The 21,321-nt window shown below is 32.4% G+C and overlaps 3 protein-coding genes across 5 annotated transcripts; 2 read left to right on the top strand and 1 right to left on the bottom strand.

Annotated features, from left to right (window-relative positions):
• Window positions 1-2,287: 2,287 nt before the first annotated feature.
• Window positions 2,288-11,761, top strand: LOC130641028 (CTD nuclear envelope phosphatase 1A-like). Its single transcript, XM_057447659.1, has 9 exons — window positions 2,288-2,366; window positions 2,623-2,766; window positions 3,422-3,488; window positions 5,573-5,639; window positions 5,758-5,809; window positions 9,115-9,186; window positions 9,465-9,581; window positions 9,775-9,886; window positions 10,514-11,761. The coding sequence occupies exons 2-9, from the start codon at window positions 2,641-2,643 to the stop codon at window positions 10,654-10,656; spliced, it is 756 nt and encodes a 251-aa protein (XP_057303642.1). The 5' UTR covers window positions 2,288-2,366; window positions 2,623-2,640; the 3' UTR covers window positions 10,657-11,761.
• Window positions 11,762-11,830: 69 nt separating this feature from the next.
• LOC130641029 (UPF0488 protein C8orf33 homolog) lies at window positions 11,831-15,626 on the top strand. 3 transcript variants are annotated; one of them, XR_008982420.1, is made up of 7 exons: window positions 11,831-12,118; window positions 12,603-12,717; window positions 13,468-13,520; window positions 13,804-13,885; window positions 14,056-14,207; window positions 14,682-14,758; window positions 15,248-15,309. XR_008982420.1 is itself a non-coding variant. In XM_057447660.1 (6 exons), the coding sequence occupies exons 1-6, from the start codon at window positions 11,966-11,968 to the stop codon at window positions 15,311-15,313; spliced, it is 546 nt and encodes a 181-aa protein (XP_057303643.1). In that variant the 5' UTR covers window positions 11,831-11,965; the 3' UTR covers window positions 15,314-15,626. The 3 variants fall into 3 exon arrangements, 1 of the variants encoding a protein (XP_057303643.1); XR_008982421.1 differs by having other exon boundaries at window positions 14,056-14,317; window positions 15,248-15,264; XM_057447660.1 differs by lacking the exon at window positions 14,056-14,207 and having other exon boundaries at window positions 15,248-15,626.
• A 2,748-nt stretch (window positions 15,627-18,374) lies between these two features.
• LOC130641027 (uncharacterized) lies at window positions 18,375-20,420 on the bottom strand. The gene is made up of 2 exons (XM_057447658.1): window positions 20,063-20,420; window positions 18,375-19,103 (listed from the first exon to the last, which is right to left on the bottom strand). Exons 1-2 carry the CDS (start codon window positions 20,284-20,286, stop codon window positions 18,575-18,577), a joined length of 753 nt encoding a protein of 250 aa, XP_057303641.1. The 5' UTR covers window positions 20,287-20,420; the 3' UTR covers window positions 18,375-18,574.
• Window positions 20,421-21,321: the final 901 nt, after the last annotated feature.

Below are 21,321 nucleotides of genomic sequence, written 5' to 3'. Positions count from 1 at the left end.
AACTCAACACCCCCTGTATCAAGTCTGTCCTTATAACCTCCTGCCAAGTGTATACTTTCTTACCCAATTATCCCCCTCCATTCTTTCGCAGTGCCCCAGCCAATTCAATCTTCTTATCTGGATAACATCTTTAATTCTACGGACACTTAGCCTGCTTTTTAGCTCATTTGAACTCTTTCTGTCTCTCAGACTGACGTTACACATCCACCTAACCATTCTCTTATCATTCCTTTCTAAACGGTCAAGATCTTCCTGCTTCACTGCCCCACTACCGTACAACATAACACTTCTTACACAGGCCTTATACTACAATTGAAAAGGCTCTTCTAGTCAACAAAGGAAGTAACTCTCTGAACTTTTTTCAAGCAGAACCTAACAACAAGTAACACTACAACTTCCAACACCCCTTTCACTGTCCAACATATCACCTAAGTAAACAGAAGTTCTCAACTCTCTCTAATGAGCCACTGTTGTATATTATTAAAGGTGGAAATATTTCATACTGTATAATCTCACCTTTGCAACGCTTGCATACAAACTAGATGTCAGCTCTTAACCTTCCACCAATACTACTGCACTACTTATGTACCCAATGCTTGCAAGTCTGACAAAAAATTGAGTTACTACCAACCCCTTTCCTGCAAACTCAGCAAGGCCACTTTCCAACTACAAGGTCACACTTGGCTGCAATATTACTAATCATGACCTTAGACTTTGCTGTGTTCACCTTTAGCCTTTCTCTTCTAGTCCTTCCTTCCACTTTTCAAACTTTTCAACTAATTCTTCCATCGACTCTGCTATGAGAACCAAATCATCTGCATACAATAACTCCCATGGACAATCTGTTCTGAACTCCATTGACAGCGCTTCTAAGACTAGAACAAACAACAAAGGACTAAGTACAGAACCTTGATGTACACCAACATTTACACTAAATTCATCACTAAGTGAATCGTTAATCCTGACACGACTTCTAACATTGCTGTACATAGACTTTACCATCGTAACTAGCCACTCATCCACACCCAATATTCTCATAGCCCACCAAATAACTTTACGTGGCACTCTATCAAAAGCTTTCTCTAAATCTACAAAGGCAAAATAGAGATTCTTTCTCTTTCCTAAATAATTTTCGTAAAGCTTTCGTCTGAGTAAAATTATTGCATCTGTAGTGCCACACCTTGGAACAAAACCAAATTGCATCTTATCTATATCAATTCTTTCTCTAAGTAACTTATCAATCACTCTTTCAATAACCTTCATTACTTGATCAACCAACTTCAACCCTCTATAGTTACCTCTTTCTAATGCATCACCCTTGCCCTTGAAACAATTCACTATTACACTCAACTGCCACTCACTCGGAATAGCACCATCCTTTATAATCTGATTAGAAAGACTTGTAATAAGCTTAACTCCAATATATCCAGATGCTTTACCATCTTTACAACAATACCTGATACTCCTGCAGCCTTGCCAATCTTCAATTTCCTATTAGCCTCCATTACCCATTCTGTCTTGATCTGCATAGCCGGCCCTGCTTTTACAACATCATCACCAGACAAATCATCCTCATCCCAATCAAACTCAGTGTTAAGCAACCTCTGATAATAATTCTTCCAAGGTACCCTTTTCTCCTCCTCTGTGCTAGCCAAAACACCTTCATCATTACCTACAACATCTTGATTAGTCTTCTTCATTTGCTTTGCTATCTTGAATACCTCATTGCACTGGTCTTCCCTCCTTAACACATCTGCAAATATGCTTCTCTCTGCTTCTGATTTTGCCTTATACACTATTACTATTTATATAAATTTATATTAAATTACTCGTATACGTCTGGCTGTCTGTCAAAATGGTACTGCAAGTAGCAAGACGCACTCAATGCGGCATAAAAAGAACGGGCGAACCTGTGGGTTTTTTTTCACAGGCCACCGACTAGTATAAGTAAGTTTTAATAATTATGTTTTTTGTGACAAAAACTTGAGCATATATGTTTATCTTGCAACAGGACTGATAGGCTATATTTACATAATTATTGCAATTTAAAATGAACAGCCTCTCTGACATTCAAAAAACGACTCGATTATAAGTAGTATATAACTTCTTATTTCCTGCTAAAATTTTGGCAAAATCTCCTGCAATATGTAATGATTTTTATACTTTTTTTAGTGTCTTTTCCTAACCTTCAACCCACAAACCTCCTAAAATCCTTTGAAACACTTTAACATTAGTACATATTGAATTGACGTGTGAAGCTATGTAATGCATTACACTTTTTTCAGGTTAAGGCTAAATAACTGGGGGTGTTATAACTGACGTCATCTCCTGTGTCAGTAACCAAGGGTCACCAGGGACCAAATGAGGTAAGATTTTCAAAGCTTGGTTATAACACCCGTTTCCAAGCAGATAGGTTGATAACGTGAGCAAATTTTCTTCATAAGTGCTTCAAGCTCTACATATTAGAAACAACAGGTAAATTTGCTAGGAAAGATTTTTATATATGCACTGCTGAAGTCATCTAAAATATCCTATATTTTTCCATTGTTCTTGTGCCTAAGTTGATTTTTTCACAGTTTTATTGACTAGTTGTATAATAGTAAAAGAATATTTAATTACTAGAAAAAGAATACATATCAAATGACTTCTTTTTATCTGACTATTAAACATTTTGTTGCAAATATAATGGGGTTGCGTGCAATATGCATTGTCATAACGAAGCTGTGGAGTCTGGTTGGTTATATGTTACGCAAGAATATGCGAGCAGTATGTATATTTTTACTCTATTTCTTAAACTTTGTACTTGTATCACAAATTCAATACTTCTTTGGGTGATAGAAACATTTTTGAGTAGAAGATGATATTTATAACAGCCCAAAGTGCTGTAGTCTTTCAATTAACGTCCTACAGAAAAAATTAACCTGGTAGATGTTACACACTTGTTGGTAAATGTTTGGGATTAATGGATAGGTCAAGGCTAATTTTATTTGTTAACAGTGCATTAAATTTTTGAAACTACTAGCCAGGAAAGTTTAGCAGAAATACACCTTTTTGGTTTTAATTGCATGCGATGGTTTCATGTGAGGTGTTTTAAAATTTCTGTAATATTCTTTACCAAAATACAACCATATATGAACCTTGGGCTTATTTCCATTTGACTGCTTTTTTCGCTATAGTGAAAAAGCTCGCAGGCTTTTTTGTTAGCGTGTGTGCTCTTGTTGAAAATCTCATTTTCTCATTTTTTGGCAACAAGCTTTAAGTTAATAGAGATATTGCTGCAATGTGTAAAATTATCAGTAAAAATCTGAATCCTTACTAACACTTATTCATTTTTTTCTCTAAATTTAGATGGATGCTATATGTTTATTTGCTTGCTGTTTATTGTCAAGTTAATATTATTAGGAAGTTTGTTTTCTTTTAGGTTATACAACACCAAACTATCAAATATGACATGTTTGCATTATCACCAGTATCAATTGAAAGACTAAGTATGTTGTTAAACTTCACATTATTTAATCCACTTGTACTTTAAAAGTTATCTTAATGACAGCACTCAGGATGTCCAAAGTTTGTAATGTTTGTGGACTCGAGTAAATATAATAATAATATAAATATAAATGCTCTTTGGATGTAACACACATAATTTTAACTTGTCAATCATCACTGTAAACATGGCTTTAAAATAATACCATTTTTTTGTTGACACCACCATAACCTCTGAGTTATTTTAAGGTCAACGATTTGTTTTGTAATGCAAAAAAGGCAGGAATGTCATTAGTGCTTGTCTTATGTTCCGGCAAAAACGCTGCAGAATTTAATAAAGCCTATTAACGTTGTAGTCTCCATTTTAAAAATTAATTAAAAAAATATTTGTGTAAGAGTGTATACGCTCTTAAAGGGAACCCGAGGTATGAAATGATATTGGCCTTATATTATAGAGCTTAAAAAGTTAGCTAACAAGTCTTTTTAAATTTTTTAAAAAGCTCTTTTCGTTCTCAAGATATTCATATTTAAAGAATTTAAGATTTACTTATGCTGCATGAATTATGATGTCATATTTCAGTAATAGTAGTTTACAGTTTCATAAAGTACATTTCATTCACTTTTTAACGGTATCAGTCCGTTTGAGTTACAATGGTGGCGTCACATATTTGTACCAACATGTATTTAGCGATATTTTTCTGACATTACTAGGTTGCATCATTTTTAACAGTGAAACGATTGACTGTGGGACTTAATTCAACTGATTTTGCACTGTGACCTAATAAATGTGATAAATGACACAATTGGACTCCAGGAAATAACAATCTTCTCAATTTGACATGATTGCTGGAACTCGGCGATTACACTCTGCGCTGTGGTAGCGCTTTATTTAAAAATCTAGATAAATAATTCATTTTTTACGGTGGTACCAATTCTAGCCGTTAGCACGCGCTGAAGAAATAGGGACAGTTTCAAAAACTACATTTCATCGACTTTTTATTGGTATCAGTGTGTTTGAGTTACAACGGTTGCGTCACATGTTCGTACGAACATGTATTTAGCGATAGTTTTCTGATAATACTAGGTTGCATCGCTTTTAACAGTGAAACCATTGACTGTGGGACTTAATTGAACTGATTTTGGACTTTCACCTTATAAATGTGATAAATGACACAATTGGACTCCAGGAAATAACAATCTTCTTAATTTGACATGATTGCTGGAACTCGGCGATTACACTCTGCGCTGTGGTAGCGCTTTATTTAAAAATCTAGATAAATAATTCATTTTTTACGGTGGTACCAATTCTAGCCGTTAGCACGCGCTGAAGAAATAGGGACAGTTTCAAAAACTACATTTCATCGACTTTTTATTGGTATCAGTGTGTTTGAGTTACAACGGTTGCGTCACATGTTCGTACGAACATGTATTTAGCGATAGTTTTCTGATAATACTAAGGTTGCATCGCTTTTAACAGTGAAACCATTGACTGTGGGACTTAATTGAAGTGATTTTGGACTTTCACCTTATAAATGTGATAAATGACACAATTTGACTCCAGGAAATAACAATCTACAATCTAGCACTTTATTTACTATTTCATTAATATAAATAACAAATTTGGACATATTCTTTCATCAGTAATTTTAGACCTGTTAAGGGTGTGTATTCAAACTTTATCAATGCATAGATATTATAAAGGTTAATTGATTAACATAAATTTTTTGCCAAAATGACACTCGCTTGCTCGTCCCAGGCCTCATATTTTTTTGCTGACGACTCAATAACTCGGGATCTGCAACTTGGTTTGCAATTAAATTTTCTGGGTAAGCTTTTATAAACCCTGTATATACCCTATAAATCTGAAATTCTTTAAATGTGAATATCTTAAAAACGAAAAGAAATTTTTAAAAAATTTAAAAAGACTTGTTAACTAACTTGTTAAGCTCTATAATGTAAGTCTAACATTATTTTATACCTCGGGTTCCCTTTAAGAATATCAATTTTAATGTAATTCTAGGTTAATATCTATTATTAATTTCTAGGAAATTTTTAGTTGAGTATATTGTTTATTTACATCCATTTTTAGGATTGGTACCAAGGAAGGTTATGGTGTTAGATTTAGATGAAACATTAATTCATTCTCATCACGAAGGGTATAGGATCTCTTATATTTTCATGATATAAATCTCAAAGGCAATAAATCAAAAAAAAGAGTCTGGAGTGTTTAGTAGGTATATTTTAGTGTTGTGCATGTTCGTTTTTTGTTTACAGTGTTGCTAGGCCAACAGTGAAGCCATCCACTCCTCCTGACTTTGTATTAAAGGTATAATATATTTTGTGAACTATTCACTTTTAAGTTTTACTAGCTGTTTCCCGTGAAAGAATCCACTGTATTCCATTTAATTTATGTAGCAGATATATGTCCATCAAAAAACAAACAATACAGCAGTGCGCATCTTACATCTGCATTATTATATAAATGACCAAAAATATTAAAGGTTTTCAACAACTGCAGTACATATGTGACATTTAAAATCTAAATCTACTAAAATTACTTGCTCTGACCATCTGACAAATGCGAAAATTATTCGGAAAAAAGTTTTTAAAAAGCATTTCAACATACATCTCACCCATAAAATTTAAATCACTCAAAACGCCACATATATACAAAAAAGCTGATCAATGTCAAACACAAATCTCTCTCATTGTATATGTTAAAATCAGTTAGTTTATTGCAAACCCTGCCAAAGGTTGACACAAAATGTGAAAAATAAACAATAAATTTTGCCTAAGTAGAAATTTTTATCTAAGGTGTTAAAAAGGGATTTGCAAGGATAAATTATAATGCAATAAAACATTATTTGATATATTGCATACGGTCCTTCCTCACCAAACTTTAGACAAAATGCCAACAAAAAAACAGTATTTAAACCTAAAATTAATAGTCCTTTTAGCAATTTGCATGCTGTTTTACCATCAACAAAGTAAACAAAATTTCAAATCTCACATAGTATTCTGTCACAAATTTTCATAATATATATATATAAGTCATAATGAGTCATGTTAAACAACAGCAATCAATCTGTATATAAGTTCATTTTATGTCAATTTTTGCACCAATTTTGCAACACAAAATACAAATTCTAAATAATACTAAAATCTCTTATTTTGGTCCTTCGCATACTGACGGTCTCCCACAAAAGTTTAATCAAAATGTAAAAAATGAGAGGTAACAACAAAATCAAAGTTTGCAAAATTTAATTATTTCGGTACATATATCTACTGCATATGCCCTCTAAAAGAATATTTGCAACAAAAATCAGTTATTTCGATAATATTGCATACACTCTTTCCTCACAAAAGCTTCACAAACTGTAAAAAAAAGAATGGTTGTAGGGAGTGCTTCTGATTCAACAAAAAAAGTTTTTTTGACATATTGCATCTAGCCCTTACCCATTAAATCTTACACAAAATTTCCAAAACTATATACAATTTAGAACACATCAAATTTAAATCGAGAAGGATCAGTCATTTCGATATATTGCACGGAGTCCTCCCCAGTAAGAATTTATACAAAATATAGAAAAACAAAGCTTGCAAGGTGTAAAATTGAATTCTTCTGTGTATATATATATGGTCCTTCCTCGCAAAATTAACATAAAATGTCAAAAAGGTTCAGATATAACATCTAACACAACAAAAATCAGTTCTATCAGTATATATCATGTCATTGTCTTCCCCCAAATGTTCCCCTTAAAGTTTCACAGACACAGCCTGTAAATTAAAAACAACTAAGATCAGGTATTTTGGTCTATTTCATACCATTCTGTTCCAAATAACTTATAAAATGTAAAAATTGAGTGGTAAAACAGAAATTTGCAAAATTCCATTTTTTTATATGCATGTATATTATATGCCTTCTACAACAATAAGTTAATTCAAAATGTCAAAAAGAAGAAAAAAATAGCTTACAAAGAGTATAAAATTGAAATCAACAAAGTAGCTCTTTTGGTGTATTAAATATAAGCCATACGCACAAAAGTTTACACTAAATGTAAGAAAATGGTTGTGTTTAGTAATTCTAAATTAAGAAAAGTCAGTTCTTTTAGCATGCTGATTAAGGTTTTTGCCCACAAATTCTTACATGAAAATGTCAAAACCACAATTTGAAACAAATTAAATTTACATTTTAAAAATAAGTAATTTCTGAACTTTATTTTCACAATATTTGGAGGAAAAGAACTTCCAAACTAAAAAAAACCAGGAAAATGTTTAAAATCTTCAGGGTTAATAACGTTTGATGGGTTTTGTGGGAATATATATACTGGGAATCTTTAGTTTAAAGCTAACATTAGCTAGCTACAGCAGCTAATAGCTAGTCACTTAAATATAAACTGAAGACTTAGCTAAGTATAAAGAACATGGCTACATATATATATATATATATATATTCCTAGCTAGCTAGCTAGTTGTTGGTGGTGGTTGGCTTTTTGTGATGCTAGCTATAAAACATGTCTGGCAACAATAATATAATCAAAACTGAAAATAAAACATGATAAAACCTTACAGAACCTTGCTATGATTAATTTATAAAACCATGCTCTTCTTCAAATGTTTTTTTAAAGATTTATTTTGAATGAAAGAGTAGAGAATACTCAAAAAGAACAGCCATCTTTTTCGTAAACACAATTTCCGTTTTATGCTAAGAACTTCATTTAACAGTCCGTATGCTTTGTGAATATCTAATACCGTTTCATATGTAGCGATACCTATATATATATGCTAACATAGAGTTTTTTGGCATAAGGGTATATATATTTATATCGTTATTAGCAGCGGGTTATATATTTACACCTTATGTGCGATTTCTATGAAGTACATCCCTAATCTTTTTAGTTAAATTTTAGCGTACAGCCACGTCATAAGAAAGTGACCCGTGATTTCCGTGTCGTGGACTCACAGTTTTACTCACGCAAGGGAATTAATATATAAGATTAAGTTATCACATGTAAAATGTATTTAAATTAATTACCGCATTTGTTTCCATTCATTATAAAATATTCACAGCAGTCCATGGTGTCACAGTTAAGAGGGATGCAAATTTATAAAGGGTTGATGGGATGAAAAAAGATATTTACTTCAAGTTTACAATTTTTATTAAATGATTATCTTGGTTTCAAATAGTGTAATTTCTCAATAAGTCTTGTAATTTTACTTACCTCTGGCATTTCCTTTTGTTTCATAAAATTTGTGTTAGGTTCTATGCTGAATAACAACTGATGCATTTCTACCTGTTAATTTTAAAATATTAGTCTTGACGGACCTCTTGATCCTTAAGTCTTCCTCACTGAAATTTGATAAATCTATTTTATTGTTTCCAATACATTTGAAAGTCATATATCAGTCAAGCAAGATTTTGAGGGCAATAATTGTTAGAAAATGTCTAATTCTGAACTGATCAAAACAGTGGATTGACATAATAAAATACACATGATTCAAAAAATTTGGTTTAATGTTTTTTGCATTAGTATAAATGAAACACATGAAGACCAGAAGCCTTGTATTTTACCTGGAGTTATCCTTTATGTCCTGATTTATAAAGGTTTACGTATGTCTTTTTTTAACTAGGTTACGATAGACAGACATCCAGTTCGTTTTTATGTACATAAAAGACCACATGTGGATTTCTTTTTAGACACTGTAGGTGTTGCTGTATATATTTCTTTCTTTACTTCGTCGACAGTTCAGATTTTATGCAGTTTAACTATTTCCAACTTTCTGTTGAAATTATGTTAGCTCTCGGTGTTGGACTTCTAATTGATCAAGTGTTCCTTTTTAAGTCCTGTATTTATTAAAAATGAAAGGCCTTCATCAATGACATTGACATAGAATGAACAATTATACAATAGTATACTTTCGAATGCTGATATTAACGGACGTTGATTTATTGTCCTGATACTCACATTTTTCATATTTAGATCAGCCAGTGGTATGATTTAGTTGTTTTTACAGCAAGTATGGAAGTTTATGGTTCAGCTGTAACTGACAAACTAGACAGAAATAAAGGAATATTAAATAGGAGATATTACAGACAGGTAATCGTGGTTAAAATTCTTAGGGACGAATAGGAGTGGTCTAGAAATAGCCGTAATAACAATTAAATTTTGACAGTCATGTCTGCTTGCAATGAATTTGCTGTATTTTGATGCACTTTACTTATTTTTAGCCATTCTTCACATCACAGGGAAATTATAAAAATTGTTTTTTGTTTTTATTTGTCATTGTTAGCATTGTAAAGTGGATATTGGAGGCTTTTCTAAAGATTTAACTGTTATCACACAAGACTTATCCAGAATATTTATATTAGACAATTCTCCTGGTGCTTATAAAGGCAATCCAGGTAATGTAATGGCTTTTGGTTGCGTTATATACTCTTTTATTTTATTTTAAAACTTGCATTATCAATTTTATATTCTAAAATAAAATAAATGAAGTTCCGAATAGATTCATTTTATTTAAATTTTGTTAGATTAATTGTAAATAAAACAAAGTTAGATGTACATTCATTTTACACTATGTGAAACCATAAAACAAAGTCAGTTTTAATTAAATTCCTTACGATATGATGCTTAAATTCTTCACAAACACAAAGAAATAGGCTACTATATAGTAAATCCTCCGTTGTCAGTATTTGCAAAGCATATAGCCAAAACTGGATATACACTAAATAAACTTCTGTTTGAACATACATGGAGAAACAAACAAAACTGGACCAATTAAGTTTATTAATGACATCACAAACATATACTTAATATATTAATAGTTTTTTTTAAAAAAAAGAAATGTTTCGATAAACTTACACAACAGTCAAGATATTGATGTCTACATAACTTTGTTTTATTTATAATATGTCTACCAAGACTCAAATAAAATAAATCTATTTGTACTATCATTTATTTTACTTTGTAATAATCATCCAGAAAAAGGCCTTATAGTTTTTTAACTTGAAAATTGTTTTTATTTTTAGACAATGCAATTCCAATAGTCTCGTGGTTTGCCGACCCCTCTGATACAGCTCTGTTGAATCTTTTACCCATCCTTGATGCACTACGTTTCACAAATGATGTGCGGTCTATATTAGGAAGGAACTTACATAGGCCATTCCTATGACAGCTGCGTTAGATTAGTGTATATGTATATGTAATCTAGATTATATTGTACACATGTTGATATTTTTGTACATGGAACAGAATGATACTAGGGTTAATAATACTACTAATACAAAAGAGACTTAATTTTTATGCAGATCATAACACTGTTTTTTTTAAAGAATTTTTCATTTTTTCTTTGTTCTTTAATTTCATGCATATTTTATTATGAAATATGTGTTTTAGCTAATTAAATCGTAATTTTTGGCATTGTTTTTAGATATTTGATATTTTTTTCTATCAAGCATGTAGTGCTACCTTTATGCTTGGCTACTAAAAAATGGAAGAAAAATGACATTGTGTTAATTTCTTGTTGAACTTTTGCTTTCTTTTTTAATAAAAATTTTGGGTAAAACAATTGCAAGTTAATTAGGAAACATTATTTTTTACATCTAAAATGGCAGCTTTTGCAGTGCTCTCTTTTTATTTTATAATTAAAAGCAGCTTGTGCTACCATATGCTAGTTTGTTGTGCAAGTCATTATTGCTTTTTTAACTTTCTGTCTTTTTCTTTACTCTCTCATAAAATGTTTATGAATATTACTATACCTTAAAACTGAGTTTTCTTTTTCTGTTGGTGAATTTCAGATTTGTATTACACATTGGTTAATATGTACAGGTTTGTTTCAAAGTTAATATGTACAGGTTTGTTTTGTTTGTGCCATCGGTTGAATGAAATCAACCAATGGCACAAACTTTTAAAACAAATTTAAAAAAAAAAAATCTAACCAATGTTCTCTCACTTCAGCTTTTATATAAAAACATATTTAAAACCACTTGCGGTATATATAAGTATATATTAAATTAAAAGCCAAAAGAATTACGATTACTTATTTGTTCATTTATTTTTGTTGCATTTTAGGCCCATTACCCCTGACATTCTGTCTTTCAGAGTCAATAGTACAATTTAAAGAATGCAAAATTGACTAAATGGTCCTTCGTCCGAAGAACTTTTTTTTGGCCATGAGCGTAATATCAGACGCTGATTTTATATTCTTTTTTTTATAAACAAAATGGAAAATAGTAATCAATTTATTCTTAAAATTAAAAAAATTAAAAAGAGCAAAATTTTTGTTAATAACATCAGCGTCCTTTGACATCAGCATCTGATCTCATTTTTTTTTGAAAAAAATTCTTTTTATCCAAAGGATTTTCATCTGCCCTAGGCGGGTTTTTCCTATGCCTTCTAATGAAAACGAGCCTTATAGTATTGGAACGTAAGTTAGTATAGAAAAAAATAAAACTTCATGCGTGTATAATGTAGAATATAAAATGGAAAAAGAAGAATTAACCAACAATGATGAAGAACAATTAACAAAGCAACAAAAGAAAAATAAGAAGAAACGAGAAGCTGCAAAATTGAAAAAGAAACAACAGCAACCACAACAGCAACCACAACAGCAACCACAACGACAAAGTGAAAAGGTATTTCTAGCAGTAGCTTTTTGGTCACAAAAAAATTGCCAGCACTGTTAAAAAAAATTCGGACTTTTTAGAACGTTTTATGTGTTCTCTATGTCACGCAAAATGTACCGCAAATAGCAAGACAGCGATAACTAAAGGACGCACGAATCCGTGGAAATATCCACGGGCCACCGACCAGTATAATAACAAACTTCGTACCTTTTTGCTGGGACTGCTTAGGAAATTATGAATTATTGGTCTTGTGAGGGAGTCCCTGTTGTGATGGAATATGTCAATCATATGCTTCTTACTGTTTCGATTGGTGTAACTTAAAAAATTTCTGCAATTTTTAAAGGCGTGTTGATTCCATAGTTTGTAGGAACTTTAAGCTTCTCTTTGAAGTTTTTATACATATGATAACCAAACAAGAACTAAGGTTGTAAAGTGTGTTCAGCGATTGCAAATTTTAAAATAAAAAAAGTATCTTTGATTTATTATTGTGTAGAATGTGGAAGAAGTTGCAACAGATGATACAGTAGATAACTTCGAAGAAGAACTTTGTTGGTGTATAAAACAGATAGAGCTTGGTGTCAAAACTCAAAAACCAACAAAAGATCAAGGTAGTGTGTTAATATTTGACCAGCTTTGTTCTTGGCTACCTTGCCCTTTTTAACTTTTCGGCAACTTGTTTTGTTTATCAATTGCATATATATATTTTGTGGTGAACTCTGTGTCATTTTGTCTGGGATTGCTTAATAGTTTTTTAGGGATCCTTCATTGTTTAAACAAAATAATTCTGAAACTACTAGCGTGTTATCCAGAAATTTGAAAGAGTGGCAGTTGGATCCAGATCGGGCATTTACACTTTAGGAACTTTCAGAGGACGTGCCATAGGGTGGTCCAGAGATAAAATGATTTCTTCTTAGACGCCTCAAAACAGTTTGCTTCTCGAAATTAATTTAATACAGCAAGTTATTTTCGTGTAGCTTAATGTAATATTTTGCATGTGCTATATCGAGGCCATGATAACTAAGCGTTGGATAACAATAACACATGCTCCCGTTGATTTTAATCTTCTATGTGATTTCTAGTTAAATGAAATGTGGAATAAAATTAAATAGAGAAATAGCCGTTTAACGGATACTGAGAACGCGGGAGAACATTCTGACTACTAAATTGTTATTATTCTTTTGACATATTTGCTTCTTATATTTGTATGTAACAAATCCTTGAGTGTTCAAAATTGAACCCACAGGGTAAAAATTATTTAATTTGCAGAATAAACACGCTAGATTCACATCAAGTTGACGCATATTAGGTGGAACCTATCCAAACATAATTTAACAATGTTACATCTTTATATATTTTAGTCGTCAATAGCACAAAATTATTGAACCAACTTAAGTCACCAAAAACACCGAAGGTAATAATGTCCAGATTTTACTAAATGAAATATATCTTCGTTGTTGATTATAATTAAGTAACAAGATATACGTTTAGCATTGCTTTAACTTGCTTGCTTGCAACACAAGCTGGTTAACGGCCAGCAGATGGCATCAAATGGGCTGACAACACTACATTTAAAATGCGCCGGAGTAGAGATTCCAACATGAAAACTTATGATTACAAGCTTTACTACTTAAAGAGATAGTGATACTTTCCTAACAATGATAATGGCCGACCTAATTTGTATTTTCTTTGCTCAGCCTAAGAAAAGGATGCTGATGAAAGTCAATTTTGGAGATTATAGAAACAAAATGGCGAAAGAAAGAAAAATACATAGTCAAGGTTAGATATCACACCTTTTGTTGATTGTCTCTGTGTAGTTTGATAGTAAAGCTTGGTGAGCTGAGAGGTGTGAACCATACAGGTTGAAGAAGAAAATCTTACGTATTTCATAGTGTGGAGTACATGGAGTTGTAGAAAATAAGTGTTTGTCAATGCGACGTTTCTTCTAGATGTGTATTTAACGAAATGAAACACAACGGAAATTATTTCATGAACCCCCTACACGAGTGAAAAACTTGGATGTCCGCTATTGAAAGATATTTTGCGTAGAATAACACATATATCCTTGTTGTGGAACACAGGCTATAGTAACTGATATTAGGTTTGTAAACCTGATAAATAAAATTTTGTTTTCGTAAGAATCAATCTTCGCAAAATTGGCTGGTCTTAATATTTTGCAAGAATTAAATATCGCGAATTTCGCGAAAAAAGGTGATGATATTTCGTTTCTCAGTCAATTCCGTTTTCCAAAGGTTGAGACATAACATAAAGGCTGTTAAACTTAAAATTTCAATATAAATTACAAAAAAATTATATAGTGTTATTGTTAATGATAGGAGAGAAAATCTAACTTTTGCGGGAATTAATTTTCGCGAATTTACGAAATAATATTTGCAGGACCTAAATTGACACAAAAATTAATACCCGCGACAATTAATTCCTTTTAGATAGTTCGGCAAACTATACAGTTGAGTGTCTCACCAAGTCTGCTCTAAATACATCTTTGAAAATCTGCATCTATGTGAAATTGCTCGATATCTGCTTGTCTGTTGCATCTCTTAATTTTTTTTTACAGTTCCACCTTCTTTCACGGCTACCGACGAAAACAAACTTAAAGAAAGTGTGTTTATAAAGAAGAAATCCAATGACATGGTAAGTGTTTATAGTGAAGATGGCGTTTCTATTTCATAATGAAACTATACCCCACTCCACCCCACCCTACACTCCTTTAATCTAGATTTTTACTCTAATAAGAAACTGTAATTATTATTTTCAATGTCTCAGTCTGTTTACGTGATTTCGGCGAGGTGGGACTCATTTCGATGTTACTATTTCGCCCTTTAAAGCATTCACGTAAACAAGATTTACCCTAGATGAAACTGTTGCGCCTGTACAAAAAGTTACTGTGCATGTGTACAAAGAATGAAATGAAATGAAAACTCCATGAAAACTGATGTCGGGTGCATGTGAAAGGCTACTTAAGAGAGAAGTCAGATATAATGGTGTAACAATTTCACGACATTAATACGACAACTAATGAAGCTATTTTCATAGTTTTGCGTCGTTCATGATAAATGTAGTTTGCATTGTTTAAGTGACGCAAGATTTTTAAGTAATTTTTCTAATTCTATTTACTTTCAGCCAACCTGTTCACCTACCAGCGAAAAATCGTACGGTTTTTGTTTCAATTTTCCTGAACCATCATAAAAGATTGTTGGAGATGGAAGAAAACGGACGTGGTTACCTGAATTTGATGTTATCTAGAATATAAAAGTCGCCTTCCTCATCACAGCGGGTATTCAAATAAAAAAAGTTGATGAGCAAATATTTGTAAAGAACTGAAATGGATAATATTGTGATATCGCCACAGCTTATTGGTCGCTTGTGCGAACTGTTTTATTAGAAGACCACCTTCTCAAACGTGAAAAATGTAGATATTTTGTATATATCACTCAACTTGAATGACCAAAATATTCACGAAAGTATACACGGAATTTCAAATATATAGAGCTGCTGTAAATTTTAGTTTGATAAATTTAAAGCCTGGTTTCCACTAGTGACAAGCGTAAACATAAGCATGATAAAATCCATGTGTGAACGCGTGTTGCTTATGCTTTTGTCAATAGTGGAAACCAGGCTGAAATCGTGCAAAACAATGCTTTAAATTATAGACGCAACAGTTTAGTTTCTACAGAAAACTTTCCCAATTTTGGGTTAGTATTGGTCATTGTTTTAGGTTCTCTTCATAGAGTGTATAATGCTTCTTAATTATAAGATCTCCTAAATAACCTAAAATTAAGGTCCAAGATATCTTTACATGAATTATTTTATTTCTTTTCTTATTTTTTATTATTATTTGGCCAGCATGAAAAGTTGGGAAGTTGACCAAGGCTAAAATTACCGTTAGCTTCTTGGGTCCCTTGAACTTTCGGTAATATAAAATAATAAATTGCACTTTTTCGAATTTTTCACCCCTAAAATCATTTGAGAAGACCCCCCCCCCCCTTTATTGAAATTTGAGAATGAGACCCACCTCCTCATTTTATTATCACCCCCCCCCCCCCCCCCCCCCCCTCCCCCATAATAAGTTTTTTAGATATCACAAAGCAGCATTTTTTCTTAAAATCAAAACACAACTCTATTTTGGAACAAATCTCAAGAACAAATACTATTTACAGGTGAAAAATAATTAATATCAACAAAATGTCAGCACAGTTTATTCCTTAAACATGTCAAAGCATTGTTATGTTTGTTTCACTAGTGTTAGTTTATTTAAAGTTAGTCGTTTTATCCCCCCTCCCCATTTTACAGAAAATTTCGTAAAACCCCCTTAGGTCATTATATTATGACCCTGTTTATTCCACCCCCTGCTTATTCCACCCCTCCCCCCCCTTACAATTAAGCACAAAAGAGTAGACATTTTATTTCGTGAATTCCTCTTTTTTTGTTTTTTTATCCAGTCTATAGAGCTCTAAATGGATTGATTTGTCATGACTTGGGTCATCAGTAATTACGTAACGCCTGATGGGTGAAGTGTGATCGTTTTTGTAACGAACAGTTAAGAAAAATAAGGAGTAGGTGGGTTTTTAGGGATAAGGGAATAGAAAGGAGTATTCTTAATCTTATGTCAAATGCCCTAACTTTGAAAAAGGATGTGGATGGGAGTGGATGGCTGCTGGTACTAGATTTATTACGATGCGTTACAAGGGGTAGGAAGTTGGGGTGGTAATAGATGGCGAATTTGGGTGTTACGTTAATTATTAAATGGTCCCTTATTCTCTACACCTGCATCATTTCTCTTCTGTGGTTTAGAGTGGAATTTGTTTCACGGGGATTTTTTTTCAGCCTAGGCATTTTAAAAAAAGAATTCACGGGGTTGAATATTTCGGTTCGGAACATTTCGTGATTTTTCGAAAAATCTGCGAAATTCTGAAAAAATGTTTGTCGCTAAAATTTCTTTCGATAAAGTATCAGAAAAAGATATGACTAATGTGCTTGCATTCAGAGGATTGCTTGCTAGTAGTTAACGAATGCCATATGTTTGATAGCTTTTGATATCACGGTTTACACAACTAACATATTAAGCAGCGATACACAGTCCATTCTGTCGATGCGATTTATCTATTTCAAAACCTTCACACGATGCACAATCCATTTTGCTGCATTCGATTTATTGAATTCGACAAATTCGATCACGTATTACCATTTTTTGGCATTTTTTCTTCGTTTGACAAATCCAAAAATTTCACTGAGACAATTAAAATTTTTGAATTCCATAAATCGAAAGCGTATTCCCTAGTCGGTCCGAGGGTGAGATGTCGCCCCATTTGCCGTTCCTCAACAATTTTTTTTTGCTTTGCTGACTGCTCAAGTTTCTATATTTAGAAATTAGACACCTGCACGCCAAATTTTTAGGACCCATGCCTCTTAGAGCCTTAGATATTGGCAAATACTCGAAAAAAACCCACAAGTAATTGTGCAGGCTATTTCTGTATTAGATTCACACATTTTGGACTTGTCCATGTCCAGAGTGGACTTAGAGTTTTTAATAAATTCCAAATTCTTTGAATGTGCTAATTGTTGCTGACGTCAGCATGGTCAATTTTCACGAACTCTGGTGTCTTTATGGGCCCCGACGTTTATTCTTTCGGTGTGCAGGCGTGCCAGAGAATGTGACTTGCAACTTTACAACGCTGTCTGGCTGACTATGTGTGGAAAAGCAGCGACTTCGCCGCCTGCAGAGCATTAACTGTTTGACACTCTTTTCCATATTTAAAGAATGGGGAAAAAATTACCTTTTGTCTTAAAAAATTTTTCTCCAGGATTGTAGCTAATAAAAACTTTTAATTTGATTAAATCAGGTTTTATCCGGCAGATTTACAAGAGTTTATTCACGTAAAAGATAAAGTCACTCGTGAACCACAAGTTTTTTCCCCCGCATGCTGCTAAAGATGTCCAAGAAATCTTGGTATTCCGTCCTTCCTGCTACATAAATAACCGGGCTTCTGGGTCTAAGGGCGTTAGAAATAACCACGATAAACTTTTGACAAGCGAAAAAAAAAATCCATTTTGCGCAATAAGACTGTTTCATCCGGTATTAAGTTACTATATCCTCAAATTTTAATCACCAGTGCATTTTGCAAGCTCTTCCATAGGGCTCTTTTTTTAACTTTTTTATATTGGGATTGCCGTTATCAAAAAGTTAAAAAAGAGACGGGGTTGTGTACTCTAATAACCTTTAGTTTTGAACAGAAATAATAAAAAAAGATTTCAGAAGTAATTTAATTGAAAGAAGAACATGAATACACACTGAATAATATACAAGTAGATTACAATAAAAATTTGACTTTATGTTTTCGATTGGTAGTAGCATTGACCTAGTGGACAACGCAATTCTACAAACTCACATATTTAAAAAGAAATTATATTACTACAAATGGTTAAACCCTGATTAAATTATCACGAGAATTAAAACAGAACATTTTCTTTATCAGCAACAATCCAGTTTTTTCTTGTTGACAAACCACATTTATTCTTTTGGCTTCCTTTTAGTTTTTGTCTGGAAATTTTCTCCTCGCTGCTTTCCGTGTCCTTAATAATGTTCTTGTTTACGATGACAAAGTCGTTTTTGGACTGTAAAGGAGTTGCTCTTTTGGGGGTTAAATCTTGGCTTTGTTTTTGTGGAAGTTCTACACTGTTTTCTTTATCCATATACGGTTGAAACAGAGCTGTTTTCAGTAGTGACTGCTTTGCTTTTGTTCTTCCTAAATTCTTAGAAATACTTCGCTTCTTAATTTTAAAGCCGTCTTCTTCCTTGTTAACACTAGATGATACATCGTTGTCTGTCGTAATCTGTTCTTTCTTATCCTCTTTATTTTCGATTTCTAAGTTTTCAAATTCCTCAACAACAGCGTTGTTACAAACATCTTTTGTAGGTGCACCTGATTTTTCGATTGAAAGCGGCGAGTCCTGATAGATAGGATTGTCCAATTTGAACCTAAAAGTTAATAAAAAAAATTATTGTCATTTATGAACAAATTGTAACAACTTAACTTTAAGCTATATAATATGGAAAATCCATAAAAACACACTATACATAGCTTGTACAACTTTCTTTACATTCAATTTCTTTTTCTTATTTCTATATTTATTTTATCATGTTTTTCCCTTTTCTAAATACGCAATAAAAATTAATTAGGGTTACTACACTAAACTATAAATTTTGTTTATTATTAAAATCTAATTCCTTTACAACTTGCATAAAATGGGCTCTAAGTTGCATATTTTGTAGTGAATATAATTAGCTCCCCTGATAAATTGGGAAATTTGGGATAAATTTTATTTAGGAAAAAGCTGTTTAACAGCTACTGAGAATGCTGGAATTCACCCTGCTTTTACCAAATCGTTCAATACACCAGCTTTGAAATGCGACACAATAAAAACAAAAAAGTTTGTGTAAACGATTAAAAATGCACAGAGGTGAAAAAATTATCAAGTGATTTTGTGGAAAAATTAATGGATCATTGCTTTAATTCGAAATTTTAAATTCCACAATTTCTTGATAAAATATCAGATTCACAATCTTTAATTCCACAATTTCATGATTGTATCACCAATTCGCAATCTTTAGTTCTACAATTTACGATTTTTTCACCATCAATTCGCAATCTTTAATTCCCAGTCTTTTCTTGCACAAACTTTTCTTCGTATCATATAAAAGCTACAATGCAGACACTGTGCACAGTGTATATAAGTGGGGTATCCACGTTGAAATTTTATTTTAAATCATAAATTTCTCTGCCAGGATTTTTGAGCATCATTTAAAAGCTGCAACGCAGATACGTACTTTTAAGAAACAAGAATTTTAAAGCATCTAATAAAACATTTTTTATTTCAAGTTATATATATATAAATTTTTCGTAGCTATACATGTATATTCTAAAGCTTGCTAAATACCTGACAAATGGAGATATCGGCTCCGGAATTGAAAAGATTGGTGTTCTGTCTGCGTCACTATTTGGAGAACGTGGATCAATCAAGGTATTCTGTACTAAAATTGGCGTTCTTGAGCCAGTTGGCGATCTTGGGTCTTCTGTAAGGTTAAATAATTTGGCATATTCAGCAAAATGAGGAGTCTCTGGGGTATTCATGCCATCAGGTTTTGAATCTCCTGCACCCATTTTCAAATGTACATGTGTGACTAACACTACAAAAAATTTGATCAAAATAACCAGTATAAACTGATTCGTAAATGCGCTTGTTTATGTTATAACGACTACCATTTTGTAAAAAATTTCGAATTCTGCGGGCGGCTGAACAACCAATCGATGTATAGATTTTTTATACATTGCAACCAATGAGTAGTAAGTTGCCGTGGCGTGATTCTGGGAAAAGCATCATAACAAACATGGCGGCTTCATGCGCGCACAAAATGGCCACACAAAATTCGGCATGTAACGTTTCTATGTAGATATTCATGCATAAAAACATAGTAATGATATTTATATAAGAACTTTCTTAAGTATCAGAAGAAATATACCACTTTATATAGCAGCTTTAACAGTGGAGTGAAACAGGTTAAGAACCTTTAACCTGTCTAAAAATAAAGTTAAACTTAGTTCTTAGGTTAAAACTTACTTATGACATCATAAGATCCCGGATTTTAAATATTTAAAATCTTGAATAATTTTAGAAGTGCTATATTTTCCTGCTTCGCATTTATATGCCAATACAAGCGTAAACCATGGGAACAACATTGACTGACAAAAATCAAACTTGAATCAGAGGCTAAAAATACAACTGGCGTACATTTAAAACGAATAACAAAATACGGCTGCGAAATATAGTATTTTTCAATTTTTTTGTAATTAGAAATGACGCTAACCAAACATATTTTTGACGGTGGCCCCTTGTGTGCTTTTAAAGGCATTCATAACCTCGAGTCTGGGGCATAATTTCAAATCTTCACATGTTACAAATAGCGTAAAAACAAACATATCAATATGCAAAAAGGATTTAAATATAAATTGCATAGGCAAGTTTTGTGCCTATGCAATTATCTATATTTTCTGCGAATGTCCTCTGTCCAAATCAAACTATAAGTATATATAATAAACTAGTCGATAAAGCCCGTGGAAAAATCCACTTAGGCAGGAGGACAATGTAAAAATTGATTATTTTAGACTTTTTGCTGACGTCAGCAGTGCAGATACAAA

This window comes from Hydractinia symbiolongicarpus, chromosome 4 (assembly GCF_029227915.1).
Source record: "Hydractinia symbiolongicarpus strain clone_291-10 chromosome 4, HSymV2.1, whole genome shotgun sequence".
NCBI lineage: Eukaryota > Metazoa > Cnidaria > Hydrozoa > Anthoathecata > Hydractiniidae > Hydractinia > Hydractinia symbiolongicarpus.
The sequence above is the reverse complement of the archived record's forward strand: the minus strand, read 5'-3'. Positions and strand labels throughout refer to the sequence as shown.

Bases quoted from the DNA above. Each gene is read 5' to 3' on its own strand.
- LOC130641028 (XM_057447659.1), top strand. From the start codon at position 2,641: ATGACTTCTTTTTATCTGACTATTAAACATTTTGTTGCAAATATAATG. The intron at 5,640-5,757 runs GTATAGGATCTC...TTTTGTTTACAG, and splicing joins ATTCATTCTCATCACGAAGG to TGTTGCTAGGCCAACAGTGA. The intron at 5,810-9,114 runs GTATAATATATT...TTTTTTAACTAG, and splicing joins CTCCTGACTTTGTATTAAAG to GTTACGATAGACAGACATCC.
- LOC130641029 (XM_057447660.1), top strand. From the start codon at position 11,966: ATGGAAAAAGAAGAATTAACCAACAATGATGAAGAACAATTAACAAAG. The intron at 12,119-12,602 runs GTATTTCTAGCA...ATTATTGTGTAG, and splicing joins CACAACGACAAAGTGAAAAG to AATGTGGAAGAAGTTGCAAC. The intron at 13,886-14,681 runs GTTAGATATCAC...TTTTTTTTACAG, and splicing joins AAGAAAAATACATAGTCAAG to TTCCACCTTCTTTCACGGCT.
- LOC130641027 (XM_057447658.1), bottom strand. From the start codon at position 20,286: ATGGGTGCAGGAGATTCAAAACCTGATGGCATGAATACCCCAGAGACT. The intron at 19,104-20,062 runs GTATTTAGCAAG...ATTAACTTTTAG, and splicing joins CCGATATCTCCATTTGTCAG to GTTCAAATTGGACAATCCTA.